At 38.7% G+C, this 23625-nt stretch overlaps 4 protein-coding genes across 4 annotated transcripts; 1 reads left to right on the top strand and 3 right to left on the bottom strand.

Moving 5' to 3' along the window:
- Nucleotides 1–3699: 3699 nt before the first annotated feature.
- LOC306828317 (serine/threonine-protein kinase pim-2-like) lies at nucleotides 3700–5219 on the top strand. Its single transcript, XM_079350701.1, has one exon. It carries the CDS (start codon nucleotides 3865–3867, stop codon nucleotides 5062–5064), a length of 1200 nt encoding a protein of 399 aa, XP_079206827.1. The 5' UTR covers nucleotides 3700–3864; the 3' UTR covers nucleotides 5065–5219.
- Nucleotides 5220–7622: 2403 nt separating this feature from the next.
- On the bottom strand, nucleotides 7623–11624 carry LOC306828427 (uncharacterized protein). The gene is made up of 2 exons (XM_079350908.1): nucleotides 10863–11624; nucleotides 7623–10640 (listed from the first exon to the last, which is right to left on the bottom strand). Exon 2 carries the CDS (start codon nucleotides 10636–10638, stop codon nucleotides 8221–8223), a length of 2418 nt encoding a protein of 805 aa, XP_079207034.1. The 5' UTR covers nucleotides 10639–10640; nucleotides 10863–11624; the 3' UTR covers nucleotides 7623–8220.
- Nucleotides 11625–11699: 75 nt separating this feature from the next.
- lrrc15 (leucine rich repeat containing 15) lies at nucleotides 11700–16852 on the bottom strand. Its single transcript, XM_079350502.1, has 2 exons — nucleotides 16537–16852; nucleotides 11700–14006 (listed from the first exon to the last, which is right to left on the bottom strand). Exon 2 carries the CDS (start codon nucleotides 13998–14000, stop codon nucleotides 12285–12287), a length of 1716 nt encoding a protein of 571 aa, XP_079206628.1. The 5' UTR covers nucleotides 14001–14006; nucleotides 16537–16852; the 3' UTR covers nucleotides 11700–12284.
- Nucleotides 16853–19871: 3019 nt separating this feature from the next.
- On the bottom strand, nucleotides 19872–23111 carry LOC306827882 (uncharacterized protein). Its single transcript, XM_079349973.1, has 2 exons — nucleotides 22926–23111; nucleotides 19872–22371 (listed from the first exon to the last, which is right to left on the bottom strand). Exons 1-2 carry the CDS (start codon nucleotides 23062–23064, stop codon nucleotides 20600–20602), a joined length of 1911 nt encoding a protein of 636 aa, XP_079206099.1. The 5' UTR covers nucleotides 23065–23111; the 3' UTR covers nucleotides 19872–20599.
- Between the last annotated feature and the right edge of the window lie 514 nt (nucleotides 23112–23625).

Here is a 23625-nt window from a genome sequence, read left to right on the forward strand (position 1 = left end):
AGGAGCTGAGGACAGGATAAAAATAGATAGAGCTATTTCTGGTTCATTCTCCCCTTCTTATTCTGACACGTCATTATATGAAGCCATTATTACATCTTGTTTTGGCAGTCGGGTCACTGGCGTCGTTACTCAAAGAATCATCAAAGATTCATCTGCTAATCAGCATTGTTCACTTCTTTTTTCTAAATCTCATGCAAGGAGTGTTAATATAAACTCTAGTTATATGATTGTCTGCAAGTGAAAGCTATAATAGTTACTTATAATAATATTAGTAATACATTAATGTAGAGACTATATTTTTTCTGAAAGTGTTTATGAGAGATGAGAGATTTTAAAGCTGTAAATGGTGTGTTTGCACCTTTATGTTTCCTGAACATGCATGTTTTTTTGGTTATATTAGATTGCATCTTTATAAGTCACTACTTTTAGCTTTTATCTTTAGCATTTTCTGTAAGAAGAGTGTTAATGACTCAAGGCGCTGAAGCTTATATTATTGACTAGCAACAGTTTAGGTTTCTGAAGAAGTACTTATGCTACTGAAGCAGGCCCTACGACTATAAAATATCATTACCCTCTCATCATGATTTGATTTGGTAAAGCACAGATCTGTTAAAGCTTTCTTAAACAGTTTAGAGGTAAAAACCTGGAAAAAAAAGATTTTCATCAAATTCTCTTTAGGACATTTAACAATCTCGTTATCCCCTGAAGGACCCTGCCCATTGTTCACATTCTGTTGAACAAGTTATGTGATTGAAGTGTTTCTTAAAATATTAAGCCTCCTCCATGTTAACTGTGCCTCCTTGTAGCATGTCAACTTGCAGCACCTGACAGTTTCCTTTTTTAGCATGGAGAGAGGCGGTGTCATGGTGACCCCAGGTCCATGTTTTCTGCAGCCTGCCCTGGGGGAGCAGCTGGCAGCCAGAGATTGGACTCATCTGGCGATGCAAGAGTCTGTTTGGGTGGGAGGTTGGGTTGTGAGGCCAGATGTGTGAGAAACCCAAGCCAAGGTGGCTGAGATTTCCACCACCTGAGGCCAGGGTGGGCCCTAAGCAAGTCTGCCTGTTTGAGACTTGTGAAAATGTCCTCTCATTCCTTTGAAGACTGTTCCCCAATAAATTAAAACAGCTGCTGGTTATGGTAACACTATTTGGTTTGAGAAAACATTTGGGTTGAGATTAAAGGTTAATGAAAAAGCTGATGTGAAGATATAAAACTGAAAAACTTAAACTATCTATTTAAGTGTTTTTCAATGTCTAAACTTAAAAGGCAGATAGAGATTAGACTTGAATCTTAAACTGTCAAATACTCACAATTTATTTCTAAATTTCCCTAGTAAATCACCATCGTATTTTTAGAGCTTCTTTGACATGTATTATTTTACATTTAAAAACCTTTTTGTACACTTTTATTTTGTATTATGCACTGTCTTAAGCTTAGATTGGTTTTTCATCCTGTTTGATTTAAAACCTTCTTCTATTTTGGAAGAAGAAAAGAAACTTCCAGTAGATTGAAAGTTACAACATTAACTTAAACAGAAAAATTGCACTTGCTTCGAATCTTTCATGTTACAAGATGCATATTACTTTTGACTTAACAACAGAACTGTCTGTGTTTTTGGTCTGTTTTTTGAAGATAGATTAGCCCTTCAATAGCATTGTTTATTTCCATCACTCTGGCTGCAGTTACGCGGAATTACAGTAACTACGATGTGCTGAAAGGGGCAGAGGGTCATGATATAAATGTGATTTAAAATAATTGATTAGCTAATTTTCAACCCTAAATCACATTGCAATAAGGCTTTATTGCTGACTTACAGCAGTTGTTTCACAGTAGTAACTTCTGTGCCCACAGGTGATGGTTAATGCTCCATTTTATATTTCTTTTTCCAAAAAAAACACCTGCTTTAAATGAAAACATGCACTTCTTGTTACCTGTGTTCTCACATCTCATACTTTAAAATATAAGGAGACATTCATAGAAAATACATTTTCCTTTAAATGTCAGAACTAGTTCACTAAGAGCTTATAGGAAGGTTTGATAATGTGAGAAATATTGAAAATTATAGTTTAAATAAAAATTAGTTTATATTTCTTTAATTATGGTTTAAGAAGCTGATCTCCACCAAGAGTTTGATCTCAGCCTTTCTTATGAAATCATAAGAGAACAAAAAACACTCAAAATCAGCCGTCCATATCTCCATCGTATGTTGCAAGCTTTCTTGATAATAGACCTCTGCTGGTCATTAACCCCGGATGTACAATCCCAGTTGAAAATCCACCTGCTTACTGCAAACTATTTTCCAGTTGAAATGTCTTAGTTTGGCTGTAATGGGCTCCTCCTCATTTCATGAGCTCTAATGTTCTCCAGCACATTGCCCTTTTCACACACAATTACCTCCTCAGCTCCTTTTCCAGGCTCATTAGCAGGACTCGCAGGCTTACCCTGCCCTAAAAGCAGGGGCTTCAAGAGATAAGACAAGTTCTTCAGCTTCAAGAGGAGGATCATTTAACTCATCTAAAACTGTGGAAAATGTAAAGTCATCAAAACTTCAATGAGAAGTTAAAGTGAGAATCATAATCAGCTTTATTGGACAGATATGCTTAACAAACAAGGAATTGAACTTCGGTAGACTGTGCTCTCTCTGTACAATGTAAACATTAAATAATAACAACCAACTAAAAATAGAAGCAAGTAATTAAAGGCTAATATGTACAAGACTAAATAAGAGGGGTCTGCAGTGAAGCTTCTTCCTGACCCTGGATGGTATAAGTCCTAGATGAAGGGAAGGTCGACACGACGATCATTTCTGCAGTCCTGATTGTTCGTTGCAGTGTGTCTGTCCAATTTGGTTGCAGATCCAAATCAGACAGTGATGGAGGTGCACAGAACATACTGAATGATGGAGGTGTAAACCATGATCAGCAGCTCCCGGAGCAGGTTGAACTTCCTGAACTGACACAGGAAATACATCCTCTGCTGTGCCTTGTTTCTGATTGTGTCTATATGGAAGGTCCACTTCAGGTCCTGTGAGATTGTGGATCCCAGGAACCTGAATGAGTCCACAGTAGACATTGTGCTGTTCAGAATGGGGGGGGGGGGCTTCTTCTGAAGTCCACTGTCATCTTCACAGTCTTGAGCGGGTTCAGCTTTAGATGGTTATGACTTCACCAGAGAGCCAGCTGTTCAATCTCCTGTCTGCAGGCTGACTCGTCAGCAGTGGGGAGAGTGCTCACCCCTGGGGGGTATCAGTGCTGATTGTCGTGGTTGCTGTATGTGATGCTCCCCCCAGCCTCACTTGCTGCCTCCTGTCAGTGGATCACAAACTTCCTGACTGGTGGAGGCCGGCACTGTCAGCTGGGTGAGTTTCTGGTGAAGGATTTCCGGGATGATGTCATTAAAGGCAGAGCTGAAGTCCACAAAAAGGATCCTAGCGTAGGCGCCTGAGGAGTCGAAGTAATGCAGGGTGTAGTTTAATCCCATGTTGGATTGCATCCTCCACCGACCTGTTTGCCCAATATGCAATCTGCAGGGGGTCCAGCTGGGGGCAATTTAAGAACATTTATCCGGTGCCAACATTGCCTCCACCCTGGTATCCAACATTTAATTTTATTTCATTAGGATTGAAATAAACAAGATGAATAAAAGAAGATAATTTAAGAAATAAGAAATACAAAATAATTTATTGTCATTAAGTTTGTACAACTTTATTAACCTTAAAAATACACACAAACAGTCAGCATCATTCTAGAATTTTGAAAGTTTTTTATGACCTTTTAATCCAAGTATATTTGAAGATTCCATTCTTTGAACTTAAAGTTAAAATTCTCAGACAAACAACATTCACAAGTGTGACTGTCGTCGTTCATGTCAGGTCACTGTGTTCAAACTCCTTACAACTTCAACATGAGTTCTTTTAACTCTGAATTGGTTTCCCAGATGTTTACAAATGTTCATCCTCCATCTGCTCCATCAGTGCACTCTCACTGGAATGGTTCTGGCTATGTAGGCCAACAAACCAGAAAGAGAAAGGCTTCCAAGGTAGAAGATGGAGTCATCAGAAAGAGGCTGAAGATCTCTGATCCTGTGCCCTTAAAGGACTTCACTACGGTGAAGAGGAAACTACTCGAAGAAAACCATGGACCCAGAAAGAGATTGAGAGTCTATGAACAGGACTATAGATGTGTGAAAGCCGGCATATCCTCATTGGAGGCTTCCAAGAAGAAAAAGAAAACCACTGCAATCACTGGGGAAACCAGCAGACAAGCGTTTGAGGCAAAGTACCTGCAACTGGACAAACTGGGAACTGGAGGTAACGCGTCTGTTTATGCTGGCTTCAGAAGAGAGGATTATGTCCCAGTGGCAATTAAGCATATTCCCAGGGAAAATGTCATCTATGAAAGTGTCATGAAGAACAAGAAGATGCTTCCTCTGGAGGTGGCTATAATGCTTAAGATGTCCCACGGAAAAAAAGCTGGTAAATCTGCTGCTGTTTCCCTGCTCGACTACTATGATCTGGACCAGGAGCTCATCCTGGTCCTGGAGCGTCCTGTGCCTGTAGTTGACCTATATGACTACATGGAGGTCAAAAAAAGATCCCTGCTGGAGGAGGAGAGCAGATTAATATTAAGACAGCTAATAGAGGCAGCAAAGGAGCTTCAGTCAAAGAAAGTCTTCCACCGAGACATCAAGGCAGAAAACATCCTGATTGAAACCAGCACTGACTCTCCACGTGTCAGGGTTATCGACTTTGGGCTCAGCTGCCTCTCCAAAAAGTCATCCTCCTACAAAATCTTTTGGGGTACCTCAGAACACATCCCGCCAGAGTGTTACCAGAGCAAAACCTACAGGGCCATACCCACTACAGTGTGGCAAATTGGGGTGGTACTGTATGACATACTGCACTGGAACAATCGCTTTGAGACTACAAGTTTTCTTGACGGCAAAATGACAATCAGGAAGGATTTGTTGCCAAGTCGCCAGGACATGCTGCAACTCTGTCTAACCAAAAACCCCGATCTACGTCCATCTCTGGAGGAGCTCAGCCACCATCCCTGGCTCGCATAGAGCCTTCCCTTGACTGCTGTGCCTTACCTCCCTAAAACTTTTGAATGCTCCTGTATTTAATGCTTGTGGCCATATGGCTATATCCATTGAATCTAACTCCAATCTGATGAAATAACTGATTTGCAAAATGGGCTAGTTATTTGAGAAATAAAAACAATAAGTAATCTATGTTGGTATGTTTTTTACAGATCACTATTTAAAATATGTAAAAAAAAAATTTAAAAAATTGCCTGCAAATCTTGTGCTTCTGTTGAATATCTTATAAAGGAGATATGAGTCGCACCTAGCTGCTCGGAGAGCCACTACTCCTTCACATCGAGAGGAGTCAGCTGAGGTGGTTCGGGCATCTGTTCCGGATGCCCCCTGGATGTCTCCCTCAGGGAGGTGTTCCGGGCATGTCCCTCTGGGAGGAGGCCTCAGGGTAGACCCAGGACAAGATGGAGAGACTATGTCTCTCGGCTGGCCTGGGAACACCTCGGGGTCCCACCAAAAGAGCTGGAGGAAGTGTTTGGGGCGAGGGAAGTCTGGGAGTCTCTGCTAAGACTGCTGCCCCAGCGAAAACTCTGTCCTCCCCCCACTCGAGGTAGACCTTGTACATTTCAATATTGCCTTTTGTCTTGTTTGCAGCCTCACCTTTCTTCTTTTTGATGTGGGCCCTGCATAGCATAGACTGTACTGTTTCAGGATGCTGTAACGTGTTCACACCAGCAGAGGGCAGGGCAGGACAAAATAACTCATACAGTAATGAGACCAGAAGCATATTAAAACAAGGAATAATATGTGTGTTTTAGTCTGGTCATATAAACAAGCATAGGCCACTAAAAGGTAAAGGGGTGTTTTTCCTGGTACACCGAAGAGTCAAGTTTAAAGAGGAAGTTTTTGCACTATTTGAATTTACCACAAACTCCATATGTTGTTTATTTGGTTTCCCATTGATGAGTGCAACTTTAGCCTCAATATTAATAACATTCCAAACAATACAATACACATGATGTTCACAGGAAAACCAGAAGTAAAAATAAATAAATCCTATCATGTTCAGAAAGGAGCAGGGAGAAGAATACATCTTATTTTTACCTGCCCCTTACTCAAAAAACAACAACAAAAAGACAGAAACAAGAGTGATAACAGAAACAAATTAGTGGCAACACAAAACAATTCTGGCAATTCTTAGTCTTTGACTTCACTTACAAGTTAGTGAAGGAAAAAAAACACATACCAACCTCTAATTGCCAATTTCATATCATCTAAAAACTTTCTCCTTTTACATTTTTTTTAAACTGGAATATTTGAGCACAGCTCTTTAATTCGTTGGTTAGGGAATTCCACAATTTGATCCCTGTAACAGAAAGACACATCTGTTTTAAAGTTGTCCGTGCAAACTGATGTTTAAAATCACATTTTCTCCTATGCTCTTCCTCTTCTGAACTAAAAACAAACATCTTTTGTAAACCTTCTGTAAGGTCTGTAACTCAACTTAATCTTTCAGTTTCAATAAACCTGAACTAAAGAACAGTCTATTGGAGCGCTCTCTGTGGTGGACTTTATGAATGAGTCTTACCGCTTTTTTCTGTAAAATAAATAATGGATTAATGTTTGTAACATAATATGTATTTGTAACAAAATAAGTGAACAATTCAAAATCTTTGTCTTGCCTTGCCTTGTCCGTGTCTTGGGATCCAGCATAAACGTTGCTTTGTTTAAAACAAAGATATTCTTGGCCACCTTTTTTTATATGAGCTACATGTAATTTCCATGTTAATTTATCATCCATGAGTTTACCTGAGTCTCTGGCTCCTTATGAGCACTTAACAAGATGAAGAACAAACACAACTCTAAATTTGCAAGAAGGTGTCTCAAAAATGATTTGGCTGTGAACAAGCATGAGAATGAAGCTTCTCAGATCTCTCTCTCCCCCTACTGTACATATACGTTAATTACAGGGTATCCATTATAACTGGACAAACATTTTATGGAAGAAAAATGTAATCCTTCAGAATCTGCATCAAGTGTTAAAAACCCTCTTTTTCTAAAGCTTGTATGAATAAATATTTTCAGGTACAACTTATACATTAACCAATAATGATAGTGACAGTAATAGTGAAAAAAACAACTTGCTTGAGCACATTCTCTACAAACAATTTTGGGATGTATTCAAAGCTGCGTTGCTGTTGTTGGTCCTCGAAGTGCATGTTATTGATAAATAAAATAATGGCACGATCCTATGTGGCTAACTTAAAAAGTCACCTGTTGTTACTGAATAGTCCACTATTTCCAACGTGATTCGGAGCTCACGATAAAATCATCGAACACCCAGACAAGGAGAAACAGTCCACCTGATCGCAGCCAGGATTTACTGCCTAAAAATATCCGTCCCATAGGATAATTAGGTACCAGTACAACCCCTTCACAGCTACCCCTCTACTGTCCATGCTAGGTGGTATGAGATGTGGAAAATCAGTATTCTGTTTAGTGTGCCATCGTGCGGTGTGTCCATGCTTACCTCTGAGGCTCACAGGGTGTCGTGAAGAAACCCAATCAAAAAAGGAGGATTTGGGAAAGTTTTATGAAATTTATTGAAAATTAAAAAAAAAGGTGAAAAATCTGACAAAGTCTTTTAAAGCTCCAATACAAATCAGTAAGGTAAGAATTTATAAAAGGAAAAAATTGAAGTGAAAAATTAGATATTAAACTTTTAAAACCAAGTGTCGTCATCAGAGACTAAGTCCCCAACAGGGGAATTTTTTGTTCAGAGCGACTTGGAGTCAGTTGGCCGGAGCCAAAAAGACTCCCAATCAACATTTCCATGCCTTTTTAAAGCCAATCGGTCTCTTTGTCTCGAACTTTCACTTTCGCTTTTCGTATGTTCAAACCGGTGCAAACCGGTACATATCAAAACCACACGCTATTATAAGTGTGCTTGTGGTTCATCGCTGCATACGGTTTACCAAAACATTGTCAGGGTTACATCATCAATTAAAACAAAAGAAAAAAGAAAAAGACAATGCTTGCAAGAATATGAGATTACATATGAGCAAACAAAAGCAGTTATGATTATATGATTGGTTGAAATGGATTAAATGATTTATCAAAATGCAGAAATTGCAAAACAAATTCACCAAATTGCATAATCTTTTCTAGCATTTTCAAAACTGTTTAAAGTCTGTGAGTTTCTGCCTCTCTCAGTGGCCTGAGAATGACCTCCCTCCTGTAGGAGAAATGTGTGAGTTTGACCCTGTGGTACATCCTCTCCGTAATCTGCAGCAGGTGGTACAGAGACAAGGTAAACTTAGCCAGCATGAGGCTGCAGATGACCTGCACCACAAGTAGGGCAATGTAGAAGATCACCTGAGATTTACACTGCTGACTTTTGTTCTTGTATGGACTCGTAAAGGATGGTGATGGCTCCTGAGTGGATGGATAAATCGGACAGGGGAAGACGGGACTGGTTTGTTGAGTTGTCGTTTGGACTGCGGTTGGTTGGGTTGTCCTGCGAGTTGTGCTGGTTTTAGAAGTTGTAGATTTTGTTGTTGTCAAAGTTGTTGTTGGCACACTCGTGGTCAAGAGTAAAGTCTCAATAATGGGAATTGTAGTTACAGATGCAGTTGTCATTATGGTGGTAGGTGTGGTTGTTATTAAAGTTGTTGGTGCAACTGTTGTTATAGTGGATGTTGTTAACATTATGGTTGTGGATGCAGTTGTTGTTAACACTGCGGTGGTTGTTGGTATTGTTGTAGTTGTGACAAGTGCAGGGATGGAGACAGGAGAGGTTGTAATTAAAGCTGGCAAAGTTGTTGCCGGTGTTGTGGTAGTAATAAGTATGGCAGTGGTTGGTTGTGTGGTAAGAGGGGCTGAAGTAGTGGGAGGTGTAGTAGTGAGCGGTGTAGTGGTGGTTGGTGTTGTAGTAGTCATTGCAGTGGATATTAGTTCAGTAGTCTGGAGTGTTGTAGTCATTGCGGTGGTGGTTGTAGGCGGGGTAGTGGTGGTTGTAGTTGTAGGAAGAGGTGTTGTAGTAGTTGGGATGGCGGTCGTTGTTTCTGTAGTTGTGAGCATTGTGGTGGTTGCAGTGGTGGTTATAGGGAATGAAGTGCTGGTTGGCAAAACAGTGGTTGGCATTGTAGAAAGAGGTGTTGTAGTGGTAAGGATTGGGGTTGTTGGTTTAGTAGTTGGGAGTGTTGTTGTAGTCATGGGAGTTGATGTAATGGTTGTGGTCAGGAGAACAACAGTGGAGAGGCAAATAAACCGATCTTCTGTCAATGAGCTGATCTCCTGTCCTTTTAGATCTTCTGGATAATCACACAGGACAGGACCTGAAATCTTGTCCAAGTTTTGCATCATCCAGCTGTGAAGACCAATCAGATTACAGTCACAGCGCCAGGGGTTGTCATTGAGATAAAGTTTCTTTAGTTTGGTCAAAGGCTCGAAAATATTTTCAGGAAGTGTCTGCAGGTTGTTTTGAGCTAGTTTTAGTGTTGTCAGTGATTTTAGATTTTCAAACACATCTTCATCCAGCGAATCAATCTTGTTGTTCAGTAGATTCAACTCTGTGAGCTTCTCAGGGCCTTCAAAATATTCCCAATGCAAAGTGGCAAATTGATTTTTTGACAGATCCAGCCTCTTAAGTTTTTTCAGAGGGCTGACTATTCCTTTAGGAAGAGAGCTGAGGTTGTTTTGACTGAAACTTAAGTCAGTCAGTTTTGGCATTTCTCCAAAAAGCACAGACGGCAGATGAATCAGTTTATTTTTTTGCAGTGTCAGTGTTTTAAGCTGCTGGAAGCCAATGAAAAAACCTTCAGGTAAGCTAGTCAGGAGATTATTATCTAAAAGCAGCTTAATTAGTTTGTCTTTATGTGGAAATAAATTTGGCGACAATTCTGCAATTTGGTTTCCCTGCAAGCCAATTTCCTTCAAATTTGGCAAATTCTGGAAAATGTCTTCAGGAATCGTTGTAATCTGATTCTCGTAAAGTCGCAATGTCTGCAGTTTGTTCAACTTTGAAAACCAGTTGGCAGACACGGCCGAGAGATTGTTTTTGGCTAAGTGAAGGGCTAAAAGGTTCTCAAGATCATCAAAAGTCCCGCCTTCAATTGTTTGGATCTTGTTTCCATGTAGCTGGAGTTCCGTTGCTTCTTTTAAGCTGTCAAATAAGCCTTTGTCCAGACGACGCAGTTTGTTGCGTATCAGTACAATTTTCTGTAAGTTATGGAGGTCTCTGAAGACTCCCACTGGGATTGCTGTTAGTGGATTACTGGAGATCTCAATGTGAGTGAGGTTAACCAAGCCTGCAAATGCTTCCGGCCCGATAGAAGTTGTGTTGGTGTTTATAAACTCCAACTTTGTTAGAAAGGGGAGTTCAACAAAGGCTTTATTTGGTATTGTTTTGATCTGACTTTCCACAAAGAAAACCTCTGTCACACCTGGTCTCAGGACCCGTGGGATTTCCTTTGTGGTTGAACTAAAAATATGTTGGTTTTCTTCAAGGCAGTCATTCTTCTTGTCACAGTCTTTGTTTTGAGTTGATGAATTCTCAAACAGTAAAGACAGAAAGAGAACAACAATTTCTCCCTTCAACATCTCTATAAGAAAGATAACATGTAGTTAATAACTTATGAAATTGAGTATTGACACTATTTTAATTCATTGAATTTAGATGGCAATTTGACATATTTTGCCTTTTGAAAGATAAAATTACTTACGTAACAGTTGTAAACATGCATTAGCTGTAATATTTCTGCTTTCTTTAAATCTATATGTTGTTGATGTAAAATGCAAAAGAAAAAAACAAAAACATTTCCTACCTTCTTATTTCTGGACTGAGAACAGCAGAGAAGAGACCCAAACAAACTCAGTCTCATTAGTTATCTTCAGCAACTATGTTTTACAGTATGTGGGGCGGGGTACAACACACAGCTGCAGCTCCAGATAAGAACCACATGTCAGCAAACTACGGCACTGCTATGATGCAAGACTATTTATTTTAGTTGTTGACACTTTCACAGAACCAGACTATAAATGCTTTTCTCCATTTACACATCCATTTATCTCCAGGTTCTCCAGTTTGTGGATTAAGTTTTGATTAAACTTTCTAATTAGAAGATAGTTTTTGTCAGATAACTTTGTTTTGTTTGTTTAGTTATTTCAGGTCAGGCAAAGGATATCATTTTTGGACTGTAGCCATAAGATTCAAATATTATGTAAACTTTGGTCCATTAGATGGCAATCTTTGATATATAAAGGAATGTACATGAGTTAAGTGACTGGCTGACTAAACTTTTCTTAGAAAAACTTTCACGTGATTCCCATAAAAGCAACACTAAATGTTTGTGGTATAGTATCTTGCTGACACCTCTTCCCTTCACAGTATAAAGGACTTTCTGTTCTGTTAGATTAGTTTGGATGGATCAGTTTGATGAGAAACCTTTTGTGTATTGATTACGATAAGGAAATATACCATAATGCTGTTTAATAACAACACCTAAATGTTTTCACGTTATGACCTTTTCCATTTATAAAATATATTATAGTGTGTCTACTTAATGCTACTGTATATTTTTATTTTTGTTGAATATTTATGTAAAATGCACTCGTCACAAGCAATTACTGTACTCTTAAATTTCATGAAAAGACACAATAAGTAACTTTAGTAATTTATTGACACAAAAGGAGATTTCCCCTACTGAATAGTGCATTTGTTTAATGTACAGTGGCATTGAATTATACAAACCAAAATTTATGTCTGTTCCACTAGAGTCAAAATGAAACTGACATTTTGCATAGAAGAGCAATTTTGCAAAACAAGTTAAACTGTCTCCTAAATGTATTATTATAAGTATAAGGAAGCCGTTGTCAAACTGTAGTTATTATCACAGAAAATAGATCCAAGAAAATACTGAATACAGGCTTAATTTCCCCACAAAGAGCTCTATTTAGGCATGAGCGGTAACCATAACCAACATGACTGTGTAACAAAGAGTGGATAGTTTTACAGCTAATACATTCACATCCATTCTCTTATTACAGTAAACATGACAATACATACTTGCTGGTGAATTTATAAACCAAATTAAACCAAAGTCTAACAATGGTTTTGTTTAGCATAAATTCAGCTGGCGATCTAATTTCCATTGCCTTTAATGTCCTAGAAATCAACTCTACGGTCAACATTTCCAAAGTAAACCACAGTAATCAGTTCTTGGTTTGCTGATGTTGGGTGGTCGAGCCTAAAGTACTGAGTTCTTATTTCTGCGGTTTAAATCTCCCCGTCCTTTCTTATTCCGTTTCCAGCACAAACAGCAAATGATGATGGCACTGATGATTACAGTGGACGTGACTGCGATGATGATTAGGATGACTGAAGTGTCATTTGACACAGTTCCATTTTCTCCTTGTCCTTGTCCGCCACTGGTGATCTCCTCGTGATCTGAGGCGGAGGTGGTCTTGACAGAGGGTGAGGAGGTACTATGTTTGGTCGAAGGGGTGTGGAGTTTTATTCTTTCTGTTGATGTCCATGCAGGCTCCTCAGTAGTGCTGAGAGACATCAAGTTCTCGTCTGCCAGCAGAGCGATAACCTCACCATTCAGACTGAAAGGTGTTTCACATACAACCAGAGTTTGGTTGGTTTTTGATGGATTCTGTCTCAGCCAGTTTCTGAGTGCAATAATATCTTTGTCACACTTCCAGGGGTTCTGCTGAAGGAGTATTTCCTGGGCTACATTTAGGGCATCTAGACTCTCCTGTGGCAGGTTTGGAAGAGAGTTATTTCTCAGGTCGATTTGTCCCAGGTGGCTTAGGCCCTGAAGGAAGCCTGGAGGGAGGGAGCTAATGAAGTTGTGCTCCAAAGAAACATTGACCAGACTGGGCAAACCTTGGAAAGTTCCAGCTTGAAGTTTTTTGAGCAGATTGGTGTGAAGCGAAACCTCCCCCAGCTGTTCCAGCCCTCTGAAGGCCCAGGTGGATACATGACTAATTTGATTACGACTAAGCACCAAGAGCCGCAACTGGGTCAGGTTCCGGAATGTGTCGTCTTCCACACGACTCAGCTTATTGTCATACAGCCACAACTCCCGCAGAGCCATAGGCCCAAATACACCCGGTGTCAGACTCTCTAACTGATTCTCATGAAGGGAGATCTGGGAGAGTAAGGGCAGGTTTAGGAAGAGTCCTTGAGGAAGAGTTGTGAGCCTGTTTTTGGAGAGGAAGAGCTTCTGCAGTGTCAGAGTCTTAGAGAACAGATCAGAGTGGAGATTAGTGATTTGATTGTCATTTAGTGATAGCTCTATTAGGTTTCTAAGGTCATCTAAACTGCCTATGGGTAACTCCGTTAAAACATTTTTATTAAGGCGTAATGTCTGTAGTTCAGTGAGACCCTTAAATGTCTCTCTAGATAGCTGGCTGACACTGTTTCCAGATAGAGAAAGGTACTGCAGCTTTGTAAGAGGATGAAAAGTGTCCACGGGTACAGAAGTGAACTGGTTCTTACTAAGGTCTAGGAATAATAGATCTGTCAATGTTGAAAACCAATTAGGGCGGAGGACCAGTAGTTTGTTACTCTTCAGATTCAGAGACTCAAGGTTTTGCAGATTTTTGAACAAGGCATCAGGGAGATCTTGCAGTTCTGTATTGGTAAACCCTAAAACTCCTATGTTTTGAGAGGAATCAAATGTTCCAGGGCGCACTTCCCTCAGACTTGTGTCTATGACTGCAAAGATGCTGAAATCATTAGAGAGATTAGTCAGATCCTCCGGTTTTAGAAAGGAGATGCTGCAGTTGGAGAAGTACAGGTGAATGGTTGTTGAGGGCACCGTTTTGGGGAAGTCTGAAAGGCCACGGCAATGGATGTTGGTCCCTTGACACAAACATCTATCTGGACATGTCCAGACAACAGATGTGAGGGAACAGAGAAGTCCAAGCACATAAAGAGTCCAGGGCAGGTCCATTTTTCTCTAGATCAGAAGAAAGAGATATGTTAAGATTTGATATGACTCATTTATCAGATATTAATAGATGGATAAAGACTTTTTGAACAGGTCAAACTAATGGCATAGTGAGTTCCTTTTTTGTTTTGTTTTTGTTAACATTTAACAAAGGGTGAGAAAAAAATAAAAATTAAATTATAGGCGAAAAAAGAGATTTGCTTTTATTTGAAAATTAATCTGGACTTTGTTGTACAAAAACAGAAACAACAGATTCTTGTTTCTAAGGCAGTAGAGGCTGTTTTTGATCATTTCTCTAAACAGCTGCAAGGTGTTATACTGAAAGTGACTTTAATTTGTATCAATCCCAGATATGTTGCAGTCTCAGCATTCCTGTGTTAACCAGAAAGGAGACATTTGTATTGACTTACTAAGAGTTGCACTATTTTGCTTGTGGCTTTGAGCAGTGCTCATCTGCATTGTCTTTAGGCTCGGCTGGTAAGTCACCATGTTTGTCATCCTTTTGGCATAAAAGTCAATTATTCTGAAGATTTGTTCATCTGCAATTTTCAGGTTCACATATTCCTGAAATGCTTGTTGCAGAATGTTTTTAGACACGTCTCCAAACTGCTGATAATGTCCTTTTTGAATACAGACACAGTTTTGTTTTTTGCATCAAGTAAGTACCATGTGTGTTGAATCAACAATACATTTTAAACTGCAGACTGTTGCACATGTTGAGGCTGTGGATAAGACTGTGCTCAGTGTTTGTAATGGCACTAAAGGATCCAAATACAAACTTGTGCCAACTCTTGCTGATCCAATTCTCTATTCAAGCCCGTTTGAAATTTATGCAACTTAATTTTGGCAGGCATGACTACTTCTTTAGTGGCTGAGCTGTATTAGGGTGCAGAAAGTGTTTTTCCAAGGAAGTAACTCTCTAAAGAGACCACCAGCATATTCCTAAAATAAGCGCTGTCACATGGCTTTCTTCTTTCTTTCTTCTTTCTTTCTTTCTTTTGTTCTTTCTTTCGTTCTTCTTTCGTTCTTTCTTTCATTCTTTCTTTCGTTCTTTCTTCAGTCACATACATTTTATAGTACATTATGTCATGGTGCATTTCACAGCTGTTTCCATTTTCAAGACATTTTGTGTCATGGCTGTTTTCAACAGGTGTTGAGTGCTTGCTGTTAAAGGGAACATAAAAGAATGTTCCTATTGTTATTATAAGTATTTAACTCTGTTAATTAAAACATTCTTCTCTTCCAATCCTAACAGTACTATCACTATTGACCTATTTTTGCCTCCCCTAATACAACTTCTAACTTTCCTTCTTATTTTGTAAACAAGGTTTTAAGGTTTCACAGGGCAGCTTTCACTGGTTTCATTATAGTCACCACTTCACTTTTCTTTACTGAGTCTGAAGGATCACAAGGTCACTTTGAAGTCAGGGATGGTTTTCTGATTATGCCATCACTGGAAACTAAACGTTTGTTATCCATTGAGCAATGTGTTACCTCAATGTAGTTCCTCTCTTAGGATGTGGAATAGAACTCTGTAAGAACAAAGTTCACAGAGGCTTTTTTCTCTGCGTCATGACCAAAAAAAAACAACAACAAAAAAAACGAAAAACACAAGAATCCTCTGAATTTAAAACCCGCAACTAAACAATGTTTCTTCTCTAGTCCAACATCCCACTCCAAGCAAAACCAATGTCTGTCCAGACTGGACCAGACTGAAATAATCTGCAGCACAGTGTAATGGCTAAAGTATTTCCAGTTCACCAAAAACTACTTTGATTTTTTTCCAACTTCACATCGCTGCGGGATCAGCTCTATGTTAAACTGAAAAAGTTAAGTGAAAGACTGTACCACCACAGACGAGGAGTCAAGCTCAAGAAGTTAAATTGTGTTTTGCTTTAAAAGTCTTCATTACCTCTCCCTCTGACTCATGGTTAACCCTTAAAGCTCATGTGAGTGTTTAGAGTTATAGTTTAGTGGTGATAAAACAGAATAATTTTAATATTGATGTCTCTATATGAACTAAAAAGCAAAACAACACCATCAGGAACGGGATTGATCATTACTAATAACTTTTAAATGCTTGTAGCCACTGCTGGTTTCAGTCAAAGTGATTAACAGGGCCCTACAGACACAACCATTTTCCACAGCAAATCACAAGAAATGATGTAATATGTTGACAAACTTCTTGAGGATGTTTTTTTTTCCCAGTTAAAAAAAAAAATTACACATATACAGGAGAGAAAAAAAAGCAGAGCAATAAAAGCTTCGTCCTTGATGATGACCAAAAATTACTCACTGGAGCATAAAGTTAACCAAATACTCAGCATAGTTCCTGTTTTCTCTTAATTCAGTGAAAGTTCTGTGTTTTGATAGTTTTAACTACATGAAATTAAAAGTTCAGTTATTCACTAAAGTTTTTCATTCAGATAGAATTGTGATTTCAAAACACAAGTTGCTCATTGATTATTATCCCCTACATGTATGTTACATGAAAGTATCAATCCACAGCGAGGACAGTGCAGTGTTTTGCAGAACTTACCTTCTGTGGTGGAGGAATGCTGACAGGGAGTTGGTGTGGTTGTCTTTTATGTAAGTCCTCCCTTCCTCCTCAGCTTTAAAAATCATCTGATGAAAGTTTCCAGCGACATACACACTTTCATACTATCACATTTTCCTGCTCTTCGTCATCCCTCAATTCCCTTTACTAATCAGTTTGTCTTTAAATGTTGCCCCTTAGATCATGAAATCTAAAGCTTCTTTCTCTGGGGCTTTAATGTCCCGGCTGCTCCCCCAGCCCCTTCTCTGCCTTTCATGCACTCACGCTCAATTTTTTTGGGGGGTTGGTGTGTGTGTTTGGAAGGGGGGAGGCACCACCCTCTGGAGTCTGTGCTTGTTTAAGTGCTTCTAAGGGGCACATGAAAACTGTGTTTCATCTTAACAGATCCATATGTTTTTAGTTAGGTAATTACATGTTTTTTCCTTTTCGTCCATGGGAAAGAGGTGTGTCGATGTTTGAGGTTTGGTTTAGAGGGAGGGTGAGAATTTTGTTCGGTCAAAAACAATGAGGTTAGTGTTTCGCTTTGTTGGGATTTTCAAGTTAAACTGACAGCTGCACCGTTAGTTGAGCTGCTGAAGACACTTTGTGGTATTATAAGACTAAGTTATACAGTGCATAACAGGAATGATGTATTCAATATAAGAGCCAGAAGACTGTTGAACAACAAGTTCACATTCCTGCGTCGCTGTAAGTAAATCCATTAGTTCTGGAACTTATCAAATCCTCCTTGTCACCACAGATAACAGATAATGAGGGTGGAGTCAACGTATAGACACTCAGTAAAAATGGTGTTCAAAATGTATGGTGTAACATGGTGTTTTTACTGATATAACTGTTATGATACTGAAAGAGATATAGAACATGTTAAAAAAGAAGCACCCTTTGTTATCATTCATCTTAGAAATATGTTATTCAATGTGTACTAATTTTCTAATAATATCCACTGTATGTTATAGTACTTTTCAAAATAAGGTTAAAAAGAGCTCTACTATAAAAACAAGCAACATTTTCAAACAAAAACACAAAACGACAAAAATAATTAAGGTATAAAAACAGGCAAATAAGGCCCAGACCTCAGGCAGCGGCCCAGTTAGCAGATCACAGATGCAGTGTGGGGCATGGTCTGCAAAGGCAGTATAACATTGTTAACAGTATTAAAGCGTCCTTTTAAAGATTTGAGAGAGTCAGGTTGTTGTTGTTGTTTATTTGCTTTCGTTTGTGGAGCAGGATAATGCAAGCAGAGTATTACATTCCATGTGTTTGTGTAAAGGTCAAAAGGTCAGGGGTAAGACATGGAGGAAGAGAGTTGTTGTGGACGTTTTCTTTTAGACATTAGTAACCAATAGTCTGTCAAACAAAATGCTTCAGAATACCAGTTGAAAAAGTACAGATTATGGATGAATTAAAGGTTCAAATATATATCTATATATATATTAAAGATGTATGTTTGATCTTCCACACTTGTTTTCAAATTTGATCAAATATTCTGCAGTGGAATTTCCTCTCCATAGACTCACCCTCCCTGTCTATGGCTGCTGTGTGTGTGTGTGGGATTCTCCCTCACAGAATTCAGCCTTAAATCGTTTTCCCATTCCTACAATCACACCCAAAATCCAGAGAATCCTGCACCTCTTCCCTAGGAGCCTCCTCCACAGGATGTTACTGACTGAGATATCACTTTTCTGGTATTTCAAGTGTGTGTGTGTGTGTGTGTGTGTGTAGGTGTGTGTGTGTGTGTGTGTGTGTGTGTGTGTGCATGCGTGCGTGCGCGTGTGCGTGCGTACATGTGTGTGGGAGGGCGACTGCTTATACCCACTGTTGTGTGAGCTCAGCGTACTGGAAGGGCCTAATCACCCGTTGTCATAGCGATGAACTTGGCTGCTGTGCACCAATTCATGCTCTTTTGTTTGCTGTTTGTTTAAAAGTCCAATCACTTCTCCAGGAATTTATGGAATCTGTGCCATGATGTGAAAATTTAAAAGAAAAGAAAAACATATTCTTTCTTTTAACCTAAAGCCTAAAAAAAAAGTATTTGTAAGTTAAGATACAGTTACAAAGCTGAGATTCATTAATTGTGCTTTTAATACTAAACTTCCGGATAAAATATGGGGAACCTGTCAAAATGTTTTTTTGAATATATTATCAGATAACTTGGGTGTTAGGGGATTTTGAACCATTTAAAAAAAGGAACCGCCTCAGTGTGCACATCCTTGGGGTTTTGTGTCATGATGGAGACTTGTGAAACGACAAGGGTAATGTTGTGTAAGATGCGTCATTTTTTATTTCACCTCTTGCTCTCTGAGTACTGACAGATGGCTGTATCTGAGCTTCCTGTTTTGAAGGCTATTGTTCTGATTCCAGTATCCATGATGTGATTAATTTTGGGAAGTCGCATTTGTCACTCATTGCCGTGATTCAGAAAACATATTCAGCTGTGTGATCATTTGGATTTACCTAAAAAAAAAATGTTTGCAGGGAATGGCTACATAAGTGTTCATAAGTTTATTTATACAGCATGTCTACATGAATGATATATTTCAATTTTAGTGATAGGAATATAAGCCATGATATCAAATCCCTAAAACAACTGAGATCACTTTCTCTATAGCAATGTGTGCATTTTACATAAAGAGAAGTATAAGAACAACACACATATCCTCAAACACAATCTGTCTTCACTCTGACACTGATGCTTTTTATCGTTTGCTTGTGTCAGCTGTAATTTAAGGTGTGACCCTGTTCTGATGCATATAAGACTGCAGATGTGGAACAAAAAAACAAACATAATTACTGCCCAGTATGCATGAATTACATCATTATCAAAACTTTATGGCCCTTTTAACACGCCCCAGCTGCAAAAAATGACCAATGAACAGGAAAAGAAATCATTTCTCTTTTATATATGCTATCAAAGAATAAAAATATATATATTGCAACATTATTTAGTTTTTATCAGATTTTTTTAAGTGTCAAATACATGTACATCTTAAAAAATTAGAATATCTTTAAAAAGTTTTATATTTATCATTATATTATTTCAGAGAGTCAAATCTATGGTATAGGCTCATGACACATAGAGTGAAATATTTCAAGCCTTTATTTCTTGAAATTTTGTTGATTATGACGCACAGATAATGGAAACCCAAAATTCCGTGTCTGTTTTTGAGATACCTGTAAATGATTGCATTGTCTCCTCATGAATTTCAGATATGATGTCACCAGAGGGAGACAAATAGCAGGTGATGTATTTTTTTTCTTTCTGAAGCTTGAAATACACTCTCCTTCAGTTTTACAGAAATGAACAAGGACGCAAACAATTTGCACACTACTATAAACTAATATATTTAAAATGTAGCCACAATCAAAGCAACTGCACACAACAATTTATAATTCAAGACATGATTATATTAATCTCAAAGCAAATCTACATTTGATAAAATATTTTCACCACTCATCTGTCTAATATTTTCCCAATCTACATGATCCATGCAACTTTAATTTCAAATCTCTTCAAATTTTAGCACATTTTTACTCCACAAATTACCAAAATTGCTGATCTCCTTTGAAAACCTTCTCTTGTCGCAGTTTATGGTAAACCTCTTAAATCATATTTGCTCTCCTAAATTGAAAATCACTTTTGTCTGGATGTGACTTAAACTTTGCTCTTAAGATCATTTAAATTTCTTTGTAAAAGAACAAGTAATCTAATTTGGTAATAAGTGGATTCATTTGTGCAAATGACTCTTAATGATAATATAATAATTGAATGGAGCATTTTAGCTGTATGAATATTGAATGTATAGTCATTTTGAAAGTGGATCCCCGTATAAGATAAATTGAAGATATAAATATAGACATAACAGTAGCTGGGCTAGACATTTTTGCCAATGTTAATAGGAAAATGGCTAAAACTGAAACTTAAAGTCAGACTTTCCATAACTAAGACTTACATATACAGCTGAACCCAACAACAGGAAACTGCAGCACTGGAGGAGGACACATTATCTTTTTTTTCTTCATGCAGCAGTACTGATAACTCATTGTGTTACCCAAACATTTTTGCTGACTCAGCTGTTAGCTTGTCTATAATCCTGTCAAGGCGACACATGCCATACATGGTAGCAAGAATAAGAAACACGCCTGTGGCTACAAGGAGGAAGTGACTAAACATGAGGAGCCCTGTCTGGGACGTATCAGAAGGCAGGAACCATAAGTACACCCAGCCACTGTGAAGGTTGTTGTGGACAAAATCTGGACCGTTCTCAACCACCACCTTGTCATAGAAAGGAGGGGACCTGCCATCAGTCGCCAGAGTGTCTGTCGTGGGGTAAAACTCATCAATATGAGGCAGGGTGGTGGTGGTTTGAGCCTGCAGTGATGTTGTGAAATAACTGACTGTTGTAGCATCACAAAAGTCAAACTCCTTGTCCTGAAGAGAGTTAAGTGTACGATTGACTTTGTACATTGGACTGAGACATAGAGTATTCTCTGTGTCAGGAACCACATGCTCATTCTTTCTTATCCATGTTACAAAACCTCGGATGCTACAGTTACAGTTCCAGGTGTTGTTACTCAGATGGACTTCACTAAGTACTTTATTTGACCATAAGATATCACCTGGGAGAGTCTTGAGCTGGTTTTCTTTCAAATCAATTATTGAAAGATTTCCAAGGCCTTGAAATATGTCCCCTGCTAGGTTCTGCAGCTTATTTTGATGAAGTCGCAGTATTTGCAGTGATGTTAGTCTTGAGAACAGCTTAGAGTGAAGATGATGGAGGTTGTTGGATTCCAGTGTGAGATTTAGAAGGTTGGGGAGGCAGCAAAAGAGATCTGAAGGCAAGTATTTCAGCCGATCATTCGACCCAAAGTAAAGACCCAAGAGTCCAGACATATTTGCAAACAGGTTTCCAGGGACAGTGGTGAGATTGGTTCCATATAAATGAAATTCTCTCAGGTTAGGCATGTGACCCATTAGCTGATCAGGAAGAAAAATCAACGGGTTTCTATAAAGGGTAAATGAACTCAGCAAAGGCATATAGTAGAAAGTCTCTTTTGGGACAGTCTGAAGTGTATTGTTGGACAGAAAGAGGATCCTCAGGTTCCTAAGCAGCCAGAACACCTGGGGAGGAAGACTTCTTAACCGATTTGTTTGTATTCTTAGCTCCTTAAGGGCGACAAGACTATCAAAGATCCCAGGGTGCAGCTCTTCCAACTGGTTGTGATTAAGATCAAGCCTTTCAAGTTTCGTCAAACCGTGAAATATGGTAGATGGAAGCTTCTGTATGGAGTTCCTGCAGAGGTTCAAAAGTGTGAGGTTGCCCAAGTCATCAAAAACATCTGAAGTGAGTCCTCTCAGTTTGTTCTGGCTCAGGGTCAGATCCTGCAACCCAATAAGTCCTTTGAACAATTCTGGAGAAATGCTTTCCAACTGGTTCCCGTCTAAACTCAGCTGCTGCAGTTCAGTGAGCGAACTGAAAACATTAGCAGGGACATTGGAAAGATTACTGTGTATCAGCACGATAGACCTAATCTCTGAAAGAGAACTGAAGGCCTTCGGATGAATGGTGTTTAGTGGGCTTTTAACCATTTGGAAACGTGTCAGCTTGGTCAGGAATCTAAAGCTATGCTCCTCCAGTACGTTCACTGCAGTGTTGAAAAGCACCAGCTTGGTTGTGTTGCGAGGAATCTCCGTCGGTATTTCTTTTATATCGTTGCCTTGGCAGGCAATGTCTTTTGGACAGAAGCAGCTTAATGGACAGTTCATTTGGCAGGTGAGCCGAGGCAGAGTGAAGAAAATGAACATCGGCCACAAGGTGCCTGCAGAAGTAAACCAAGTAGATGTAAGTTATTTACTTCAACTTTATTTTCATGGAAGCTTGTGCATCAACTACGCTGCACAGAAAAGATTCCCCTAAACCATCTCTGAACTTCATAACACTTAACACAACACAAGACTCAAATTGTTATGCATTAGCTATAGTAATGTGCAAACATGCACAATACCTAATTTGCAATAGTATTTAATATAAAATATTTTGTTTACTAATAATCTAGATTAATGAGTATGTCTATTTTTATAGCGGCAATGAAATCTTAAAATGTTCATACACTTAAGACTCAAACTAATTTACTATTTTGTGTGTGTGTGTGTGTGTGTGTGTGTGTGTGTGTGTGTGTGTGTGTGCTGTTTCATTAAAGACACATTGCAACACAAGATGAAATCTAATGCTGGCACAAATTGCAGTTAATTGTTACATTGTTTTAACCTTAACCTTTTTATCCATATTTCAATGTGTATTTTGAGTCTGCAATCAAACCTCATTGAAACCTGACTTCAAGTCTCATCAAAATGGATAAAATGTTTTACCAACCTTTGAAGTTAGAGTCCATGTTTATCTGTATGTTGTGATCCTGCTGCAGTCTTTCCTCTTTGCAGCAGTTTGAAAAGTGCATGAAACGTATCAAGTCATCCTGTCCTCTTCTCAACAGGAAGACCGCCCAAAAACCCATCCATCTTACATGATCAGTGGATGAAGAGTAAGATAAGAGTCAAAAGTATAACAACTTACTCACTATCTGTAGAGTAAATGGTGACAATGGAAGCTCAAATGTTTCATTCAATGACAAAAATTGTAATGATTATCAATAATGTTTTTCTGGCAGAGCCCAAAATGTAACAAGTTGTTACATTTTGGGTCAGTTATTTTTTTATTGGGCAGGCCAAACATTTTTCTCCTACAATAATTTAACAACTTGTTACATTTTGGGCAAAAAGTTACTACGTTTTAGGCTCATTTTGTTACATTATCGACCAGTAAATACATTTTGGGTTCTGTTACATTTTTTTAAATAACATTTCCTGTCGTTATATTTTGGGTAGTTGTTACATTTCGGGCTCTAACAAAATGGTAACTTATTACATTATTAGGAGATAAATATTTTGCCTGCCCCATAATGTAATTACATTAACATTACATTACAAAAAGTTACAACGTTACAAAGGTTACATCGTTTTGGGCTCAGCCTTTTGTTACATTATCGACCATTTCATTTTGGGTTTTTTCTTACATT

This window comes from Symphodus melops (assembly GCF_947650265.1).
Source record: "Symphodus melops genome assembly, chromosome: 8".
NCBI lineage: Eukaryota > Metazoa > Chordata > Actinopteri > Labriformes > Labridae > Symphodus > Symphodus melops.